The sequence below is a fragment of the Moschus berezovskii genome, chromosome 2 (assembly GCF_049115385.1).
Source record: "Moschus berezovskii isolate FMDL1 chromosome 2, NW_MosBer_1.0, whole genome shotgun sequence".
NCBI classification, from domain to species: domain Eukaryota; kingdom Metazoa; phylum Chordata; class Mammalia; order Artiodactyla; family Moschidae; genus Moschus; species Moschus berezovskii.
Window position 1 is genome coordinate 69579162 of NC_142461.1, and position 21560 is coordinate 69600721.

Consider the following 21560-nt stretch of genomic DNA (forward strand, 5'->3'; position numbering starts at 1 on the left):
ATAAATTAAGAGGTAAATCTTATTATTGATTTAATAATTATTTCTTATGTATGACTTCTATGTCATATCACTTTATCCATGGGGACTTGAGATACAGAGTCATGAATAGTTTGTTTTGGTCTTTTTGCTTGTGGGACAAGGGCCACTCTCAATCTTATTCATAATACTTCTTACAATATTGCTTTTCTAGCTTATTTATTTGAAAAAGTTTAAAGCATACAAAGAATCAAATGGAGAGTAATGAAGGGCTACCAAATTTTTGGTATATTGAGGATGTTAATTATGATGACTATGATGTCCTCAGACTGGTTGTAGACTGGGGAAAGTTATATTTTTCCCTTACAGTTTATATTTTTTCATTATAGAGTCTATGTTTGGAAATTTACATAATATGCCACAAAATCCCCCAATCCACACATAACAAATGCACTCATCCATAATTCAATTTATGATAAGAAAAATGTAACAAAATTGCCCAGTTTAAGAATATTTGGGATGCTTTAGAAATGGTTTGAAAAATGCCATCCATGTATATTGTCTTAAAATTAATCCATCAGATTTTTATATGACTTAGAAGAAAAGCACTTATGAAAGAAACACCTTCTGTCCTTAGACACATCTGGGTTAGACATTCAGCTACCTGAATCTCACATTTCTAACATTATTGAGTATTTAGTGCTATCTCTAGAAAATGTGTTAGCCCATCAAAGAGAAAATATCAGTGGAAGGACAAGCACAACTTGTTATACAGTGAATCCTACCATATCTTCTTCAACAATCTCTTCATGACATCCAGTAGCTTTCACAATCAGCTGAGTCCCACATGAAAATTGCCTAGAAACTTAGTGAAGTCATAGAATAAAGTTCCCTAAATAAATTTAACAAAGCAACTTTGAATAAAATATGCAACTGGTTTAGGATTAATCTTTGGTCAAATCAATGGAACTTGTTATTCTTTAAAAATATATATATATATATCTTGTTCATTTTCACTGTGCTTTGTTTAAACTGATTTATTTTACATGTATTATGTTTGGCAGTGTGAATACTAAAAAGGAAAAAAATATAAGCATCAGCTTTTAAGAAATACTTAGACATTTTAGCATGGAGACAAATGATAATGGATACTATAATCAATCAGGAAAAAATGCTGAATTGAGATAATATATATTTATCATTAATTGGCATAAAAGTTCAAAATTGAAGGAAAACAAATTTGATTGTTACAAACAACTGATCATAGATTGCAAAATCAAAGTGCCCATATTTATTGAAAAATAATGCCACATAGAAGAATTTTATAAATGATCAGAAATTTGTCTCAATTAACTAAAGTGAGTGGTAGTATACTTTGTGCCAAATGAGAACTAACATGAATGATTTTTAAAATAGATAACAACAGGAACAACAAATAAAATTTAAATATTCATTTTGAGGTTTTCCTTTCAAAATAGTCCTCAAGTGAAATGTTTTAAGAACATATATGCAATGTCTTTCCAGATATTGATACATTATATTTGTTACCTATGATAGGAAATCTTGACTTAAAAGAAAATTTTTATTTATAAAAACAATTAAAATTCAATTAAAAACAAAATTCAACTGAATTTTGAATAAATGATTTTTAAAAGAAAACTAACTTAGGTGTAAAATTAAGTTAAAAATTGTTATTTATAGTCATACCACTTATATTTCTCTTTGATAAAATAATATGATTATTTTGTGCATATGTGCATAATGTATCTTATGTTCATAAGCAAAATTTAGTCTTATGTTAGACATTTTAGTACATATATTCATAAGGATTAGAGTTGTCAACAAAATAAAACTTGTAAAGTTCATTGGGATAATTTCAAACCATTGAAATCTCTGTGACAGAGTGTTGGAAATAACCAAAATGAAAGATAAAGTGGAACTTGACACCTAAAACGGGAGGGAAGATCACATCCCATATTCTTTCTTTCTTTGTTTCAAGATCCTAGGTGCACATCTCCTTATGATTCATAAAGAATTCTTCAGTTTGCATATAAAAATTTAGGGTTGCTCTGAATGAGGAAGTAAGGACGTGCCCTTACCTGAAAATGCCACGCTATCTGGCCTGCCTGCTGCAAATGTGGCTGTGCTCCTGGAACGTCATCTCATGAACACATTAGATCTGGTGGCCCACAACCAGTGGCCACCAAAACTGTCCCTTCCTTCTAACTGGTTTTCCTGCTTGTTCCTAGTCTCCGTGGCTCTGGATTACCCAGGAAGTCCTCAAGGATCTCTCTGGTCCTCTTGAGCCACAGAGACAGAGACAAGCGGGTTAGAGGGTTTGCAGTCAAATCAAGAAAGACTTTCTACTAGCTGGGTGGTCTGTGTGTGAAATGGAGGTGCCAGCATCACCAGCAGACAGGTGTGTTAGCAGTCACACCTGTGTTTTCACTGGCTTCCTGTCCAATCACTCCCTTTTGTTTACAACAATCTTTGTGCACATATGCTCACATGCTTCCAGATAATCCAAGATCTCCGCCCATTAGTGTATTGTGATGACATTCATGATTAACTCACAGCTAGGTCCTCTGTAGACCTCTGTTACTAATAGTAAATATGCATTACTTATAAGAAGGGTCATTTCCCTAACAAAGGTACATTTATTAATTATATTTTTTGGAAGGCATAGACATTTATTGGAAAAATAAGAGATGCAGACTAGACATGCTTCAATTAAATAGGAAGAAAAAGCATGGCAGTTTTAAGCCCAGAGTGACAGAGGCAGTTTGACAGTATCACATGAATGAAACAGTCTGAAAACAATGGGTCACAAAGGGTGGATGACAAAAGAAAGATTTCAGGTAAACAAAATAATGTCAAAGATGGAGAGTAAGAAGAACCTAAAGATAAACCATTATCTTTATTCTTCAGCCTAGAGATGAATAATCTTCTCCAGGAGAGAAGATGATCACTTCTCCAAAACAGTGTGACAATTCGCTACCCTGTAGAAAAATCTACATGATTCATTATTATAAAAATATTTCCTCTAAAAGTTAATTACATATTTTTAAGTTCATACCTAAATTCTCCAAGATCTATGGGAATACTACACCTAATAAATATGGAAGTATTGCTACTAATGTTGGTACCAATAAACTTATTTGTATATTTATATACCTAATGGGGCTTCCCTGGTGGCTCAGATGGTAAAGAATCCACCTGCAGTGCAGAAGACCTGGGTTTAATCACTGGGTTGGGAAGATACCCTGGAGTTGGGCATGACAACCCACTCCAGTATTCTTGCCAGGAGAAAACCCATAGACAAAGGAGCCTAGCAAGCTACAGTCCATGGGGTTGCAAAGAGTTGGACAAAACTGAGCGACTAAGCACACATCCATATATCTAACAGTTACAAAAATAAAGAGTTTTTGTTAGTTTTGAATGATTTAGAAATACCATGGCAAATAATATTGGGAAGACAGATAAAGGAAAATAAGTTATAAAGGATACCTAAAGTACCACAAAGGGCTTCCCTGGTGACTCAGATGGTAAAGAATGCACCTGCAATGCGGGAGACCTGGGTTCGATCCCTGAGTTGGGAAGATCCCCTGGAGGTAACCCACTCCAGTATTCTTGCCTGGAGAATCCCCATGGACAGAGGAGCCTGGCAGGCTACAGTCCATGGGGATGCAAAGAGTTGGACATGACCTAAGAGACTCAGCACACAGCATAAAGTACCACCTAGGGTAAACTCAGTGTCCAAAAGACACTGAGGCAGTTGAAACAGCTACATAATCTACAATGCATTTGAGAAAAATATGGCAAGTTTTCAGAAAAAGCACAAATAATACTAAGATAAATCATCATGTATATATAGACATGTGTGTGCATGCTTGTGTACACACAAGCACATGCTTGTGTGCTGGTGTGCACACACATATGCTTGTGTGTGTGTGTCTGTGTGTGTTTGTGTGTGGAGAGAGAGAAAGAGAGAGAGAGACTGAAACACACACACACACACCATACATACACAAAGACAGAAAAAGGGACAGGGACAGAAACAGAACCAGAGACAGAACAACTTTTCACATGGCTTCTTTTCACATGGCTTCAGATAAATTATTGTATATTCTGGTGGACATCTCCAACTCACCCCTAAAGTTACAACCATAATAAATTCCTTAAGGTCAACATTATCTTTAAATCATTTGCATTGAATATTCTCCATTTGCCGGATCTAGTCTCGAATTTACCCCTTGCTCCAACCCCCACTGTTTCCAGAGCCTGAACACTACCACCAGGTTCCCTAGCCCAAGAGAGACCTCTGGAGGAACTCAAAGCTTTAGAGGAGAGGATTCAGAGTTTTATTCTCTGGACACTCTCCCCGCTTTAGGGTCTGGTTTGGCAATGACTGAATTGCTCTACCTATGGACCAGTTCTGCTGACCCATCCTGCTCTTTTGCTATAGGCCTTTTCAGGCTTCTTAAGTGAGGCTGCCCCTTGTTCCTTCAGTCCTGGGGCAGTAAAACCTTTCTGTTATTGCAGACTCTTTTGTTGCATTCCCATCCCTTGTGAGTTTCCTTTTAATCCTTCCCATATCTTTGCTAAAGGTCCCTTAATTAATGCATTTCAATTGCCCCTCTTGACTGTGTCATCTTTTTAATTTTCAGAACCCTGACCAATAAATTATGAAAAATGATAACTCTTAGATCTCAAATGTGTATCTAACCATGGAGGGCACAATAGTTTTCTAGCAAATTTCCATATGGCTAAAGTACTGATTATTAAGTATTACAGATACTGAAAATCCTAAAACAAAATCAAGAGAAAGTATGAGATCAATTTCCCTTTGATGTGCAGATAAATGTAGCATTCTTTGATTTGTACCATAGATATATTTCTATGTTGTTCATGCTTGTGTGTTTTTAGACCCATTAAAGTAACACCTGTGCTCAGAGAGGCTAAATATAGGTGATAGAAAATTGGACTAAAGTGTTCATCAGGAATAAATGAATAAGGAAATGTGTAAGGAAACATGAAAACTGAAGCACGGGGAATATTTGAAAACACCATTTTTAAGTAAACTTTGATCTTGAGTTTTCCAACAAAAAGAGTAAATCATACATTTTGGTGCATTTCACATGTAACAAATGGCAGCTACACAATTGTTGTGTTGTTGTTTAATCATTAAGTCATGTCCAACTCTTTGCGACCCCCTGGACTGTAGCCTGCTACGGTCCTTTGCCCATAGGATTTTCCAAGCAAGAATACTGGAGTAGGTTGCCATTTCCTACTCCAAGTTACATAATTATGAAAGAAAAACAAAACATGTTAACATGCTACATACATTGTGTAGATAAGGCATTACCTGACTCTTCCAAATGCATATCAAATTCATTGCCAAAACAACATACCTGAATTACATTTAAGAACTTTTCTTCACAGGATGCTTCCTTCATTCTTAGAGGGATCTAGTATATCATTCTATATTTCTATATATTGGATTTCCAACATTTAAAGATATGCAAAATCTTTTTGCAGTGGGTACCTAACTTGATCACATTTTACTTCAAATATTAAAGAGATATGTGCTTAACTAATACTCTAATAATGACAATTGATTCCACCTTTAGAAATTTTTGTATTTGATGACACTGCTATGTCCTATCTGGTGAATTCATCAGACAGCCTCTTAAGTAATAGCATCAAGAAAGAAAGCTGGACATTATAAAATTGACTTCCATTTTAAAGATTTTAAAAATTAATGAAAATTAGAAACTATTATTTTAAGATGAGGGCATTCAGGCCCAGAGAGAGATAAAGTGATTTATCCAAGGTCATATAATAAAGTGGTGGTAGAGATACGACTCAAATACTCCAGTCTAGTGCCTTTCTGTTAGTTCAGAGTGCTGAACAAATCAGAGAAAGTACAGATCACAAAAAATATTAATAATTTTCATAATTGCTTCATTTGTGTGTAAAACTTTCACTGCTGGTAGAGTTCAGAAGTGGAAGTTTCATCTGATTTGGTCAACTATACTGTATACTATATGTCAATTTTGTGATAAAAGTCTTTTATCACAATCTAGATGAACTGCTCTATAACTTGAAAGATGTTTTATTTCACTTTCTATCTCTCTTGCCAGCTAATCTTAAGATTCGACCTCAAGCATATTTTTTCTTTGGACTTCATCTTTTCCATCAATAATAGGAAAAGTCGATATTAGATAGTTAATGGAGGCCTTTTCAATGTAAGCATTATCTATATTTTTAACAACTCTTCAAGTAGGAAAAATGTCCACAGACTGAAGGCTGCACTATCTGTGAAAATCCCAAATATGATGAAAATTTCCCAAATATGTCAATGGAACACTAAGTGGGCTTTCACCTTCAATCAGTCACACTGTAATTATTTTTGATATTAAAAATATTATATACATATTAATATATATGATATATTTATATATATTAAAATATTATAGTTTTATAAGTTTAGTTATATCATTCAATATCGTGTAAAATATATGGTTGGGAAGATTCTCTGGAGAAGAAAATGGCAACCCACTCCAGTACTCTTGCCTGGAAAATCCCATGGTTGGAGGAGCCTGGTAGGCTACAGTCCATGGGATCACAAAGAGTTGGACATGGCTGAGTGACTTCACTCACTCATAGTGTAAAATCTCCAGGGATGTTGTAAATTTTCACCAGGTTAAAAAATTTGAAAAGTCAATTTAGAAGTTTGAGATCACTGTGGATTTCACAATCCACATGATTATTTTATTAGCTGTTCAGTTATTGGAGAGTTTACTGATATTAAAATGATGCTTTTGATCCATATGATGTATTTCTTTTGTCCCTGCCGCTGCTGCTGCTGCTAAGTCACTTCAGTCGTGTCCGACTCTGTGTGACCCCATAGATGAAAGCCCACCAGGCTCCCCCGTCCCTGGGATTCTCCAGGCAAGAACACTGGAGTGGGTTGCCATTTCCTTCTCCAATGTGTGAAAGTGAAAAGTGAAAGCTAAGTCGCTCAGTCGTGTCTGACTCTTAGCGACCCCACGGACTGCATGCAGCCTACCAGGCTGCTCCATCCATGGGATTCTAGGCAAGAGTAATGGAGTGGCTTGCCATTGCCTTCTCCGTCTTTTGTCCCTACTAAACCTTAAATAAACAGGATTCTTAGGTAGGATATTTATATCAAAATCTCATTAAATTTTTCTGCCTGGAGAACAAAGCTAGGGAATCACTGGCTAGTTAACAGGGAAAAAGTTGGAAAATCACACATATTTTAGGAAGATGGTACTCTTTTAAAGAGAGCCATTTAAAAATATGGAGCAGTTATTTTCAGGAAAAAAGTTCAATAGAAAATTATCCTTTGCCCCCATCTCTCTTTCACATGTCTCCTGCCGAAGATCTAATTCTTGCTATCAGTATACTTAGTCATTTTGTGGTACTGGAAATCACTTTAAAACTCTAAATTCTTCCTGGGAACAAGAAGAGATCCAGAATGAGTTCATTCTTACCCTAATGGAGGCAACCTCAGTTTTATTTTCAAGTGAATTTGTTGAACTGATCACATCTCTCTCCAAATGGCAACAAAATGATCATTGGAGTTAATAGATCTATTTTCTGGTAAAAGTGAAATTGAAATTACATACCTTGATTTAAAGCTATCTGGTGGCATGAGTTCCAAAGTATGAGTTGGTCCATATAGGTTTACAACATATAATTTGATTGTTGGGTTCACTTGACCTGCCTTTGAGAAAATGAAAGTTGCAATGCAAATACATTAAGCATTAGAATATATTGAGAAAGAAAGAAAATGCATTTTGATTTTTTTGCAATTTTGTGTTAGAATGGGGAAAACATTTAATTTCTCTGAAGTAGAAATGATTTTAAATTCAACAACTTGATTGCTTTCAATTGTTTTTGTAGATTGCTACTTCTCAAGCATTTCAGTCAGACAATTAAAGGTGATAGAAAATCATGATGACTTTATTCATTAGGCAGTACTATGGTGTTCTACCCCTAGAATGACACTTAGAATGGCTAGTTTTACAAAACAACTCACACTATAGGATATGAAATGCAAAGGGAAGAGAGCTTGGTTAATTTAAAAGTAAGAAGAGGAAGAAGAAAGAAAAAGAAAACATACCAAATCCTGGTGCTTAAAACTCCACAATACCTAATCTATTCTTTTAAATTATAATGAACACTAAAATGAGGTGTAAATTCCCTCAGGATGTAGGATGGAGCAGATTGCCCTCCCTATGAACCTAGCTTGAAGACTAGAAAGACAGTGGTAAGAAACTGTAATTTGAGTCTATTAAATCAAAATTTGTGAAATAGTAACTAGGTTGTACAGCAGTTAGTATGTTTCTGGCTCCTCATATGTGTTAAAGCACCACATGAATTATCTTACTGTTTGTTCCTACTACAGTTCTAAGACCTATTTAAAACCATTTCCCAGATGGTTAAGCTAAGCAAATTGTTCAAGGTGAAGCATCCAATAATTAAGGGAGCCAGTATTTAACCCCAGGATGATCTTAACTGCTTTAGTTTTGCTTCAGTTCATTCCTAGGCAATCATCATCTAAGTTTTTAAAATATACTGTGAACTTTTAGAGAGCAGACCTGGGAACTTACATTAATGTATCACAAGTATGTTGGATGAATGAATGAAAGAATGTTTGTGTGAATAAATAAATTAATAGAATCAACTACTTGTAGCTCAATGTTTTTCTAAAAAACACACCATCATCATTGTGGTCTAGCTGCTTTGTGAAGAGAAGACCACATGAGATATACAAAGAAGGACGAGAAAATTAAAAGTGAGCTGAAGTAAAAGACCTGACAAAAATCTAACGAGAATAATAGAGCTGATTTAAAGACAATGAAGAGTCACATTCAAGGAATCGGTACTAACAAAATCCAGAGTTAAATTAGGACCAGAAGCAACATCATGTGTTCCACCAGCAATCAGTAATAGCTCCTCAAAAATAGCTTGTTAACTTATTAAAAATAAGGAGAATGGAGGGGAGGGAGGAGGGATGAATAGATGAAGAAGCAGAGGATTTGTAGAGCAGAGAAAAATACTCTGTATCTTTCATTACACATCTGTTCAAATTCATAGAATACATGAACCAATGTTGAACCATAATGCAAACTCTGGACTTTGGGTGATTACAATGTGTTAATGGAGCTTCATCAGTTGTATCAAACGCACAACTCTGGTGGGGGATGTTGAGTGGCAAAAGGGTATGACACAAATATCTTCCTTCCCCTCAAGTTTGTTGTGAATCTTAAACTGCTCTGAAAAAAAAAAAAAAAGTCTTAATTTAAAAAAAGTGACTAGTACATCTGTGGAAGTGTATCACACACAAGTCAGGACTTTGATCCAAAAAAGAAGTCTGGAAAAGCTTTCATTTTAGAAATGTGGTGACCATAAACAGAGATTATGAAAATGGTTCATATGATAAAGGGCTTCCTGGAAGATAAGCTATGAACTTGCCTCACAGAGAAGCCTCTGGTGTCAAATTTTGTAAAGCTTTTAATTCTAAAACTCTCCGGTGCCTAGGTTCCTCTGTCTTGAGTAATATACCCTTCTTCCTCCCTTAGGAACTCTTTTTCACATCACTTTTGTTTTAATTAAATTGCCATGCTCTGCCCTGAAAGTATTGGTCTTTCTCTGTATTTTTTAAGTCTAATCATTTCTTTCCATTCCGTTCCGTCGTTCAGTCGTGTCTGACTCTATGCGACCCCGTGGACTGTAGCCTACCAGGCTTCTCCGTCCATGGGATTCTCCAGGCAAGAATACTGGAGTGGGTTGCCGTTTCCCTCTCCAGGGGATCTTCCCGACCCAGGGATCGAACCCGGGTCTCCCGCATTGGAGGCAGACGCTTTAACCTCTGAGCCACCAGGGGTTAGCTTGATCAAATATGCTAAAATTTAGAGTGGGGACACAGTATTTAGCAATGTCATTCAAAATGCTATTCATTAGCCAGCAGAATAAATGAGAATTTTATAAACACATATTCATGGGCCACAACTGGGCCTATATTCACACTCAGAATCAGAATCTTGAGGTGTGAATCTAAGAACCTGGGCTTTAACGAGATTCCTGGATAATTATAATTAGTATGCAAATGTTAACAAAATACTGATATATTAATATGTGCATATATCTGCATATAGATACACATTACTGCTCAGCAGTTATTAAAGGTGAACTTTCATAAAAATCATCCAGAGGTCCTGGAAAGCTTATTAAACCTATGATTGCTGAGCTCCACCTGCAGCATTTCTAATGTCTGGATTGGATGTGAGAATTTGAACTTCAAATAATTTCCCAGATGTGGCTGATACTGCTAGTAAAAGGGCTACATTTTGAGAACTGATTCAGTTTACAAATCAGAAAAGTCTGGATTCAAATTTTGAATTATTTACTGGATATGGACCTTGGATAGGACATGAAAGATTCTAAAGTATTATTTTATTTGATTATCAAAAATGAGACAATGTTTCTCTGAGAATATGTCACAGAAGTTTTGAGTCAAAATAGATTTTGTTTCTGTGGAAAACAACAATCTCATACTTTTGTTATACGGACTAACAAAAACAATGATTTACAAAGGTGCCTAAAATAGTATACATTTACTTAAATAATTAACTCATTAATTAAATATAATGGTTAGACACTGATTTTTCTAGTTTTTTTTACTGTTTATATTTTTTAATCTTTCAGTAAACTGATTAAATAAAATGACAAATTACATTAAATCTGATCAGTTTTTGTGAACTCTTATCAATGATGCATAATTTCATGACATACTTTGTTGAAAATATACATGGTTATTACCATTTATTAAGGCAGGTTTTTTTTTTTCTTTTTCTGTTCTATGAGACTATAAAGATAACTGGTATTCCAGTTAGCTGCCTTGTGGCCAAAACCAAACATTAAGCTGTTTCTAAATTTCAGCTGTTTAGAATTCTATAATCTCAATTTGATTTCCTTCCATGGAGTTTTGAAATTAAGTGCACATTGCAAATTCACTTGTATCTTTTAATATTTGAATTGCTTCAATAGTTTTCAAATTACAGGAGTTCATCTATTGGGCTTTTATAGTTAATTTGCTACAAAGACTGAAAATCCACAGAATCCTCCCTCTATGATTCTGAAACACAAGCCTCAATAATAATTAACCTTATTTTACTGGCAACCAAATTGTCATTAAACGAGATAATGTTTTAATTAAGAAGATTAACCTGAGGTTACTGAGATATAACTGTGTATCTTTTTTGTGCTGAATTGCTAATGATAGGGTATTTTATGAGTTCTGAATCATGCTGAATTAAGAAAAATACAAATATATTTGTAAGTATTTCGTTAGAAATCTGACCACATTGGGTTTTTGCTGCACTCATTTCAATCTAGTTTAATTTGAAGCACAATTTAGTGTGAATTCTATGCATTACTGAAAATTCTAAAGAACAACTTTTTGAAAGTTTATTGCATAAGTAAGAGCAAATCAAAATAACACATTTGTTAGTGGAAAAATTAACAAACATTTCTTTTTTAAACCAGAATAGAAAATAATGAGATTTTAAAAATGCAAGTAATAGACCCAAAATGATACTGAAGTTTATTCTGAGAAGAGGATGAAAACCCAAAACTAGTTTCTTCGAGTTCTGTTGCCTTAAGTATCTGCAGATATTTCTACTGACAACCACCTGAGGACTTGGAATTTTTTCTCTTTGGCCACTATATGTCTTGTCTTTATTTTTAATACTCCTCAATGGTAGTTATGAATACACTCAGGACCTTTATTATGTAACACACATCATGCATTAGATATGAGGCTTCCCAGGTTGTGCTAGTGGTCAAGAATCTGCCTGCCAATGCAGGAGATGCAAGAAGCACAGGTTGGATCCCCTGGAAATATATCATTTATTACATATATAGCATGTGTGGGCTTCTCTGGTGGCTCATTGGTAAAGAATCCACTGTAAGACAGGAGATGTGGATTTGATCCCTGGGTCGGGAAGATCCTCTGGAGGAGAACATGGCAACCCACTCCAGTATTCTTGCCTGTAGAATCCCAAGGGCAGAGGAGCCTGTTGGGCTACAGTCCGTGGGTCACATAGAGTTGGACAGAACCAAAGCGACTAAGCACACACACATAACATATTTGACACTGTCTATGAAACTTCCTCATACAGAGCTGAGTCATTTGTACTTAATGGAGCCACCAGAGCTCCACATCTATTTGTTAACTTGACAAGGAGATATTTTGATTCCAGCTACATCTTCTGAGATACAAGTTATCCTCTGGTAGTTTTACAAAGAGAGAGACAGAATCAATAAATTTGAGTTATTTCTCTGTTCTCAAAATAACTATGACTTTTATAAAAGGACATAGCATTTTAGAGCCTTATTTTGCCCATCTGTAAACCAGAGGAATTGTGAAGAAGGCCAAATAAAGAAAAAAAGTGAAAGGTCCCTATGAAAATATATAGTGTATTATTAGCATATGTGATTTACCCAATTAATACATAAACATTATTTTTATTTTATGCTTACTTACTATTAAGAAATATCAATTAAATAATAACATAAATAATAAATTGTCTAGGTTTGTCAACCCAGAATCTTCTGATTCACTGCTAACTTATTTAGATTTTCTCAGATGTTTTATTATGTCCATTGGTTTGCCACAGACCATAAAATTTTAAGGCCTAGGAGTTTCCAAGTTCAAGTACCAAGTCTATAACAGAGAAGGCAACTTGAAGATGCAGCTATGACATATGGCTTTTCTATGAATCCTAAAATCCCCACTTCTCTTGGGAAATTAATTACAGAAAGCGGTCCCTTCCCTGGATTTGGCACAATGAACATCCTGACTGACTCTCCTGCCTATGGACATGTTTTCACAACAAAGACCTATTATTCATTTTGTATTTACATTGTCAGGTGAGCTTTCATCATAAGTAAATCCAATGGGGTGAGAATATATTTCAGAAATCTTTTTAGTTTTTTTCTGGTAATAATAAAGGTGCAGGTATGTTATACTGGCATAAGCTGTCATCCATAAAACATGGGTAAATCTACAAGACATAAGGATTTTACATGAAGTACCATACAAACGTCTTGGGAGATGTAATTATTTTGTTGCTAGGTCAAACTGCCATATTTTCCTGAGGAGTGTTGAGTATATATGTTTTCAGATCTATGCCCAGAAAATGGTCTAAAAATGATATTTCAGAATGGTGGAATCAGATTCTTCTCAATCCTGCTGCCTTCCATAGCTGCCAGTCAGTCACACTGATATTACAGCCTACCGGAAGGAAGATGGGATGGGGAGAAATAAAGCACAGAATCTCCATGAGCAAACAGTCTTCTCATCCCTCTCAATACTCACTCCTTTCCTTCTTCCTGTCCCCAGGAGTCTTGTGGATGACGGGAATATCAGCAAAGTAACCTCCCCCTCCCACCGACCACGCCTTCACTGCAGGAGTAGAAAATGCACATGATGCATAATTTTTTCAGTACTCTGCATAGCAGCTAAGGTAATGCATACATTTAAAGGTATGCAGTCTATCGTACTTTGTAAACACAATGTACAACTCACTAAAGAAATGGCTTAAAAATGGCTTCTAAATTAAAACAACAGCCACCTCTTACCTTCTTAAGAGTTAAAATGTATAAACTGGAATTTAAAAGTTTTCTATAAGACATCTTTACATGACTAATGTCCAGGGCTACCTCACTTTTTTTTTTTTTTTTTGTAAACATGGGGAAAATGAGCTTTAAAGCAAGAATGACATTAATTAAAAATGACATATAAGAGACAAACCAATACACTCCAGATGTTTCTGCAGCCTGCTTTCAGAGGCCTTATACAACACTTAAAAGTAGCTTTGCTGAATAAAAATATACCAAGAGACTCAAAAGGCAAATTGATTTATCCTCTTGTTACTGAGCATGTACTCTGTGGCTGACCAAGGCTAACTTCAGGGTATCAGAAAAAGAGGGGGATTTTTCTAAACCTCCATGCTGAATATGACTTCCTTCTAGTTTCATGTGGGATGCAAAGGTTGCAGAAGGAAATGGCAACTCACTCCAGTACTCTTGCCTGGAAAATCCTGTGGACGGAGGAGCCTGGTAGGCTACAGTCCATGAAGTTGCAAAGAGTCGGACATGACTGAGTGACTTCACATCACATTAAAATATTTAAATACTTTTGAGGAAAAATACTTATAACAAATTTTCATCATGAGCACTCACTATCACCCCTTAAAAAGATATCCATTAATTGTTCTTCAGTATCAGTTTGTTTTCATAGAGGATATGGCAAGAATCGATGGGTGGAGTTGGGGCCTGTGGACTTAGCATTAGGAATAAGAGAAATTGTGCTACTCATAAAAAAAAACTAGTTTTGCTATCTGGGCAAGAGTTCCATATTCACTTCACACAATAAAACAATTTCAGCTATTCCAGCTATGCCTGGCTATGGCTCTGCCCAGCATTTTATAAAGTATGTTCCAGAGTATGCTCTGCCAAAAGAATACTGATGTTAATATTAACACTAATAAATTCTCTGCTGCTACTGCTGCTGCTAAGTTGCTTCAGTCGTGTCCAACTCTGTGCGACCCCACAGACGGCAGCCCAGGAGGCTCCGCCATCCCTGGGATTCTCCAGGCAAGAACATTGGAGTGGGTTGCCATTTCCTTCTCCAATGTGTGAAAGTGAAAAGTGAAAGTGAAGTCGCTCAGTCGTGTCCGACTAGTAGCGACCCCATGGACTGCAGCCTACCAGGCTCCTCTGTCCATGCGATTTTCTAGGCAAGAGTACTGGAGTGGCTTGCCATTGCCTTCTCCGAATAAATTCTCTAGGCTTAGTCTATTCTTTATTGGTGATTCTTTATGTTTAGTCTATTTTTTTAGTGAGATTCTTTCTGTTTAGTCTATTCCTTACTGGAGATCCTTTATGCTTAGTCTACTTTTTATAGGATATTTATAATACACATTAGCATACAGTATATTAACTGCTCTGAGAAATCATCTGAAAAAAACTAGATTTTATTAAACTGAAAATTCCCAGCTTATTTGACTATGATACTTTTTGCTCTTTTATAATACCTATTAACAACTCACAGACTCTACCTCGGAGAAACCTTTGCCCTGGCATCAGTGCTGACTTATGTTTTCTCACTCTCTTTTCAACTGTGAAAGTGAGAGATAAAGACTGAGAGCATCAAAGGGAAAGAAATGAAACAGAAGTTCCTGCAAACTTGAATCATCTTCACCTGTGCCTATGCAAGCACAGCAGATAGAATAGACTACTATCACATGCTCTTAAAATCGTAAGTTTGTCGACAAGTAAGGGGGTTTCTTTAATTCTCCAAAGACAACTTTTTTCTGAACCAAGAATACTATTGATCAACTCACTGGTGCAGAGAGAAGGGGAACAAACTAGCATTTCCACATGACTTACCTTAGGATATGGATACTGCTTTCCTTTGGGATACAAAGCTCCAGTAAACCGAGGGATAACCATGTTAGGCACCAAGGAATCATTTATCATTAGGAAGGCGAGCCTTTCTCCATCTGGTGACCACCAGTGGGCGATGTGAGAATGCAGAAGTTCCTCTAGAATAAATGAGTGTTAGTTTGAAACCAACTGTAGATGTGGGCTCATTGACCCACAAAAGTCTGTCCTTGAAATCTCCATTGAACATAAATATTTTCTAAACAGTGTGGTGGATTTGATTCAATTTCATGGAGAATTCTCTATTTCCAAGTTACCCTTTCAGTCCCAGGAAAAACAGATGCAAAGGAAGGAAAGAATAAAGCAGTGAAGTTAGGATTTCATGGATTGCCAGCAATTTGAACAGAGGTGAAAGCACAATGGAGGTAAAAAGAATAAGAGGAGAAGAGTAGTTGAAGACTGAAATATGACACTAACCATATCCGTGTCACCTTTCATATTTGCATTCAGTCACATTTCCATCCCCTCATCATCAAACTAATCGAATACCCTGAAGATTTGTTAAACTATTTTAGACTCTAAGGAAATAAAATTAAAAATATACTACATAGCTTTTGTGTGACCCCAGATCCACTATCCACTTATATCTGATTTCTAGCCCAGGAAATTAACTCATATGAACTCTATCTAAAGGGCTCCCATGCACTCTAGAGTATGGCCATTCTGGTGCTTTGGCAAGAGATTATAAGGAGATGAGTAAAATGGCAGTATGTATTTCAAGGAAATATTACAGGACAAGGAAATACTGTGCCCTGTAATGTCACCCAAGACTTGCTGTGTGTGTTAAATGATGCTACTCTCCCATCAATGCAGCCTCATCTACACAATTTTCTTATTTTGTATCTGATAACGGCTCACTTCTGTTACAATACACTAGCACTTCTGGCTGCTATTAGTCTAGGTTATAGTTATGCTATTTATCTTTTTGTAAATAAACCCCTTTCAAATTATTGACTATGCTAACTCTTTTCCTTTTAAGACCCAGAAAAGAGATCTTCAAAATTAGATTTTGAGGCTAGGTTGGAGATGTATCTGTATCTATCTCCATCTATATATTGATGTTTAATCTATATCTGTCTATCTATATGTATATCTTTTATGTGATAATAACATTTCTTGGGGGAACTGGAGCATAGATAATCCATAGTGAGGGATGGAATCACAAATAATCAATTGTCACTGGTGATAATATAGGATGAAATGCAGCTAGAGAGGAAAAGTGTTGGAAGGAAAAGTGGTTGTGACACTCAGTTGTTGCAACAAGGGCAACTGTAAAGACTTAGTTTTTATGAGACCTCAGAGGGATTACATAGAAATAAACAGAAATTGAAATCATGACCACTAAATCAGGAAAACCTGAAAGGTAGCCATGACAACTTTGGTGTTCCTCTCTTCTGTGGTGAGAGGTCCCATATCTGATTGAAGGGCAGATGTGGCTGAGGTCCAAGTGGTGTTGCTGAGCTGCATCACAAACTATTGGTTGAACTCCACTTGTTTTTTAAAGCTGAGAGCAGTATTGGGGAAGTATTTGGAGTTTACACAGTATAAGAATGCTTAGGTAGATGTGTGCAGCACACTTAATGCTTCTTGCACCAGTCTCATGAATAATCAGTTTTACAATGGAATGTTGGCTGAAGATTTTGAACCTCAAAATGTCCACAAATCTTCTTGCTGACTGAGGCAACCTCTATCCAAGGGAGCTAGACCTGCTCTGCGTAAAGGCAGAGGATAAAATGAATTCCTGTAAAGCTTCATGTATGGATGTGAGAGCTGGACTGTGAAGAAAGCTGATCGCCAAAGAATTGATGCTTTCGAACTGTGCTGTTGGAGAAGACTCTTGAGAGTCCCTTGGACTGCAAGGAGATCCAACCAGTCCATTCTAAAGGAGATCAGTCCTGGGTTCATTGGAAGGACTGATGCTAAAGCTGAAGCTCCAATACTTTGGTCACCTCATGCGAAGAGTTGACTCACTGGAAAAGACTCTGATGCTGGGAGGGATTGGGGGCAGGAGAAGGGGATGACGGAGAATGAGATGGCTGGATGGCATCACCGACTTGATGGACATGAGTTTGAATGAACTCCAGGAGTTGGTGATGGATAGGGAGGCCTGGCGTGCTGTGATTCATGGGGTCGCAAAGAGTCGGACATGACTGAGTGACTAAACTGAACTGAACTGAACTGAACTGAAAGCTTATGAGTTGGCATCCCTAGGGAAGAGTAGGATATTTCTTATCAAGAGAGAGAAAATTTATTGGGATTGTATTTATTTAAAAATTTAGAGGGGCTACACTTAATTTCTAATGTAATTCCATAGTGATAAGAGAACAGACCCTATAGGATTTCAATATCTTTAGACCATGAAATTTTTGCACCTTGTTTTATGTTCCTGGATATGTTCCACTGTCCCTTGGTTTAGTCTATGGGAACTTAAATAGATTTTGTGTACTCCTATTGTGTGAAACTTATATAAACCTTAAGTATGTTGAATTAATTCATAGTGTTTTTTCAGGTCTATTATATCCTTCTACTCTTCTGTTTTTCATTCTATTAATTTTTGAGAGTTTGATATTGAAATTCCAACTAAAAATCTTAATTTATCGACCTAAAATTAATTGTAATATATAGCAGAACTATATAACCTTGTTCTGTATATTCCAAGTCTTCTGTAAATGTGTCATCATATTTGCATAATTTTAAAAATTAAAAAAAATGTGTAGAAGTCCTGGACTCTGGATTTTGAAGAACATATTAAATCACATTCACACATGTTGACCAGTTATGCTCCCAGGTTCCCTGGTGACTCGGATGGGAAAGAATCTGCCTGCAATGCAGGAGACCCAGGTTCAATCCCTCGTTCAGGAAGGTCCCTAGAGAAGGAAATGGCAATACATTCCAGTATTTTTCCCTGGAGAATTTTATGGACAGAGGAGCCTGGCAGCTAAAATCTATGGGATCAGAAAGAGTCAGACATGACTGACCAACTTTCACTTCACTTAAACCTGTAAAGCCGCCAGTTCTGAGTAGAACCTGAACAGGAGAAGGTTGTGTAGCATATCAGGGCCATGGTACAACCTTCCCTACCATCTTCACCTTGTGACCCAGCAGATATGATGGTGATATAAGCATCCATAGCAAACTGATTTTGTGTGCAACTCCTGACAATTACCATACGACAAATGAACCACAGGCATTACAAGATTTACAGAAAGGCCATTTTCTCCTGTGCTGATAAATATTCCCCAATTCAAAGTCAGCTCTCTATTGAGCTATGGTAAAAATAATTAGCCTGACCATGGGATGCCAAGTGATGATGCAACCAAACTGCCAGCTGTGAACTGATTTTTATCTGATTCAGTGATCACAAAACTAAACATATACAGCTATATTCCACTATAAGATAGAAGGGGTTTATATGGAACTAGATCAGAGCACCAGGCTCCTTGGTCCATGGGATTGTCCAAGCATGAATACTGGAGTGGGTTGCCATTCTCTTCTCCAGGGGATCTTCCTGACCCAGAGAGACCAGAACATTTAGGTAAACTCTACATATAGGCATCCTCTACTTTATCCTCTTTCTTTTATTTCACATCTATGCCTCAGGGTGTGTTTTCTAACATAAACTGGCAAAGGAGGAATAAATGCAAGCCTGGTTTATGGGCAGGTTTGTATGATGTACTTCAACACATTGGAATTGGACAGGTTCTGCTTCCCTTGTGGCGCAGCTGGTAAAGAATTTGCCTGCAATGCAGGAGACCTGGGTTTGATCCCTGGGTTGGGAAGATCTCCTGGAGAAGGGAAAGGCTACCCAATCCAGTAGCCTAGAGAATTCCATGGACTGTATAGTCCATGGGGTTTCAAAGAGTCAGACATGACTGAGTGACTTTCACTTCACTGTACTATAATCTGATTCAGGAGTGATATTAAGACTATAACAAATATAAACTCCCCCAGTTGGAAGGCTTTTGAACAAGATATATATTTTCCATTTCTTGTGGAAGGAGACTTGGATTGAAGCATGGGGCCATCCTGGCTTCTGCACAGGAACTAGTAAGAGTCCACCTGGTCAGGGATATAGAAAAGTAAAATTACAGAATTAGTGACAGGAAGTCTAGGGAAAAGTAGGTGTATGGACTTGTCAGGAGGTGTAAAAGTATAAACATTTGAAGTTATTAGTGTCCAACTTAATGTCGATCAGAGCATATCCATAGCAGAGGAGGTTCTTAATGATCCAGTCACAGTATGGCCACCAAGTGCAGGTCAGTTTGCCACCATGACCTGCCAATAATAGTGATCATTAATAAACTCTTCACATGGCATTATTTACCAGAAGACCCAGTTGACTACCTGATGACAGGTGGGCTACGTGGAGACTCTTCCATGAAGAAGGGTCGCTTTGCTATTGTAGAGATAGACACATGGCCAAGACAGAGTTGTGCATTTGCTGCCTCTAGTCCTATCAGTCCTGCTATTCATAGATTTACAGAATAACTTATCCATTACCACAATAATTCACACTATGTCACCTCCAAACAGCAAATATTTATAGCAAAAAGTGGGGCAATGGGCTCAAATGGGATTCACTGATTTCGTCATGTCCCTCATTAGCTGTACATACCTGGCTTGACAGAAGAGTAAAACAGCCAGCTCTATTTCAACTTTGGCACTATTTGTTTGACAATATTCTTGAAGTTGGGATATTATCCTCCAGATATTAGTGTTCTACTTAATGTCCACTTGAGTACATCCACAGCAGAGGAGATTCTGTGACCCTCCTGAATTACCAGGAAGCATAGATCTAGGTTAAGGAGTAAAAGTGTAATGTTCTCTTTCACTATCACACCAGTAATCCATTGGGCACATTCTGTTTCTTATTCTCATGATAATAGGCTTGGTGGGTTTAGAAATCCTCATGCCCAAGGGAGGATTGCCTCAACAAGGAACAAATCCATAATTCTGTTCCTCTGAACTGAAAACTGAAATTTTTCTCTGACCATTTTGGGCTCAGTATGACTGGGGGCAAAAAAACTGACAGAAAAAATAGTCTCTGTGCTGGGTCCAATGATTAATCTCATGGCCAGGAAGATAATGTGCCTTTACTATAAAAAGGAGGACAAGGAAGAAACTATTTGGAATTTAGCAGATTCACAAGTATTCTCTGGTATAATTCCATCTAATTTTCCAATTCTACATTTCTATACTCCAGTTTCCATTTTAATGGAAAACTAAAATGGCTGCAACCTAATTAAGAAGAGGAAGCAAAGGAATAAGATTCGGCAGGAATAAAGTCTTAGTTTGATGCAACAGGTAAATAACCTGTCTATTCCAAATGCTGGCAGAAGATAAAGGGGAAAAGGAATGAATAGTTGAAGGTGATTTGATTACCAATTAAAGCCTTATGATAAGTTTTTTTTTTCTTAATAGGGGTATTTACCCCCAAATCTTCTATGAATAATACAAGTATTTGGCTGTAGCTATCAATTTCATACAGGAATATTACTGGAATAATCCCTGGTGGCTCAGAGGTTAAAGCGTTTGCCTCCAATGAGGGAGACCCGGGTTCGATCCCTGGGTCGGGAAGATCCCCTGGAGAAGGAAACGGTAACCCACTCCAGTATTCTTGCCTGGAGAATCCCATGGACTGAGAAGCCTGGTAGGCTACAGTTCACGGGGTCGCAAAGAGTCGGACACGACTGAGCGACGGAACAGAACGGAATATTACTCTACAATGAAACAGTACCAGATGGGACTTTGCATGCTTCTATTTTGACACCACAAACTTTTCATTGGAAAAGAATATTCCCATGGTGTCTAGTCTAAGTATGGCCAATATGAAACCAGGCAAATCAAATAAAAAGAAAAGTTAGTACATGGCATTTATTTCTTTGGTTCCCATCCATGAAGTCATGTGGGTCTGGCTCTGTTCCTCAACCAAAGCTTACTGCTTCTAGAACTGTGAAAATTACACATTTCCCTCCTTCTAGGCCCTAGTAACGGGAAGATCCCTGGAGAAGGAAATGGTAACCCACTCCAGTATTCTTGCCTGG

At 36.9% G+C, this 21560-nt stretch overlaps 1 protein-coding gene across 1 annotated transcript in view; it reads right to left on the bottom strand.

Annotated features, from left to right (window-relative positions):
• DPP10 (dipeptidyl peptidase like 10) overlaps nt 1-21560 on the bottom strand; it is an 822212-nt gene that overhangs the window by 114450 nt on the left and 686202 nt on the right. Inside the window, exons 9-10 of the mRNA XM_055397567.2 lie at nt 15463-15617; nt 7629-7726 (exon numbers count right to left, since the gene is read on the bottom strand). Of these exons, the coding sequence (XP_055253542.1) occupies nt 7629-7726; nt 15463-15617 (253 nt within the window). The remainder of the gene's footprint in view (nt 1-7628; nt 7727-15462; nt 15618-21560) is intronic.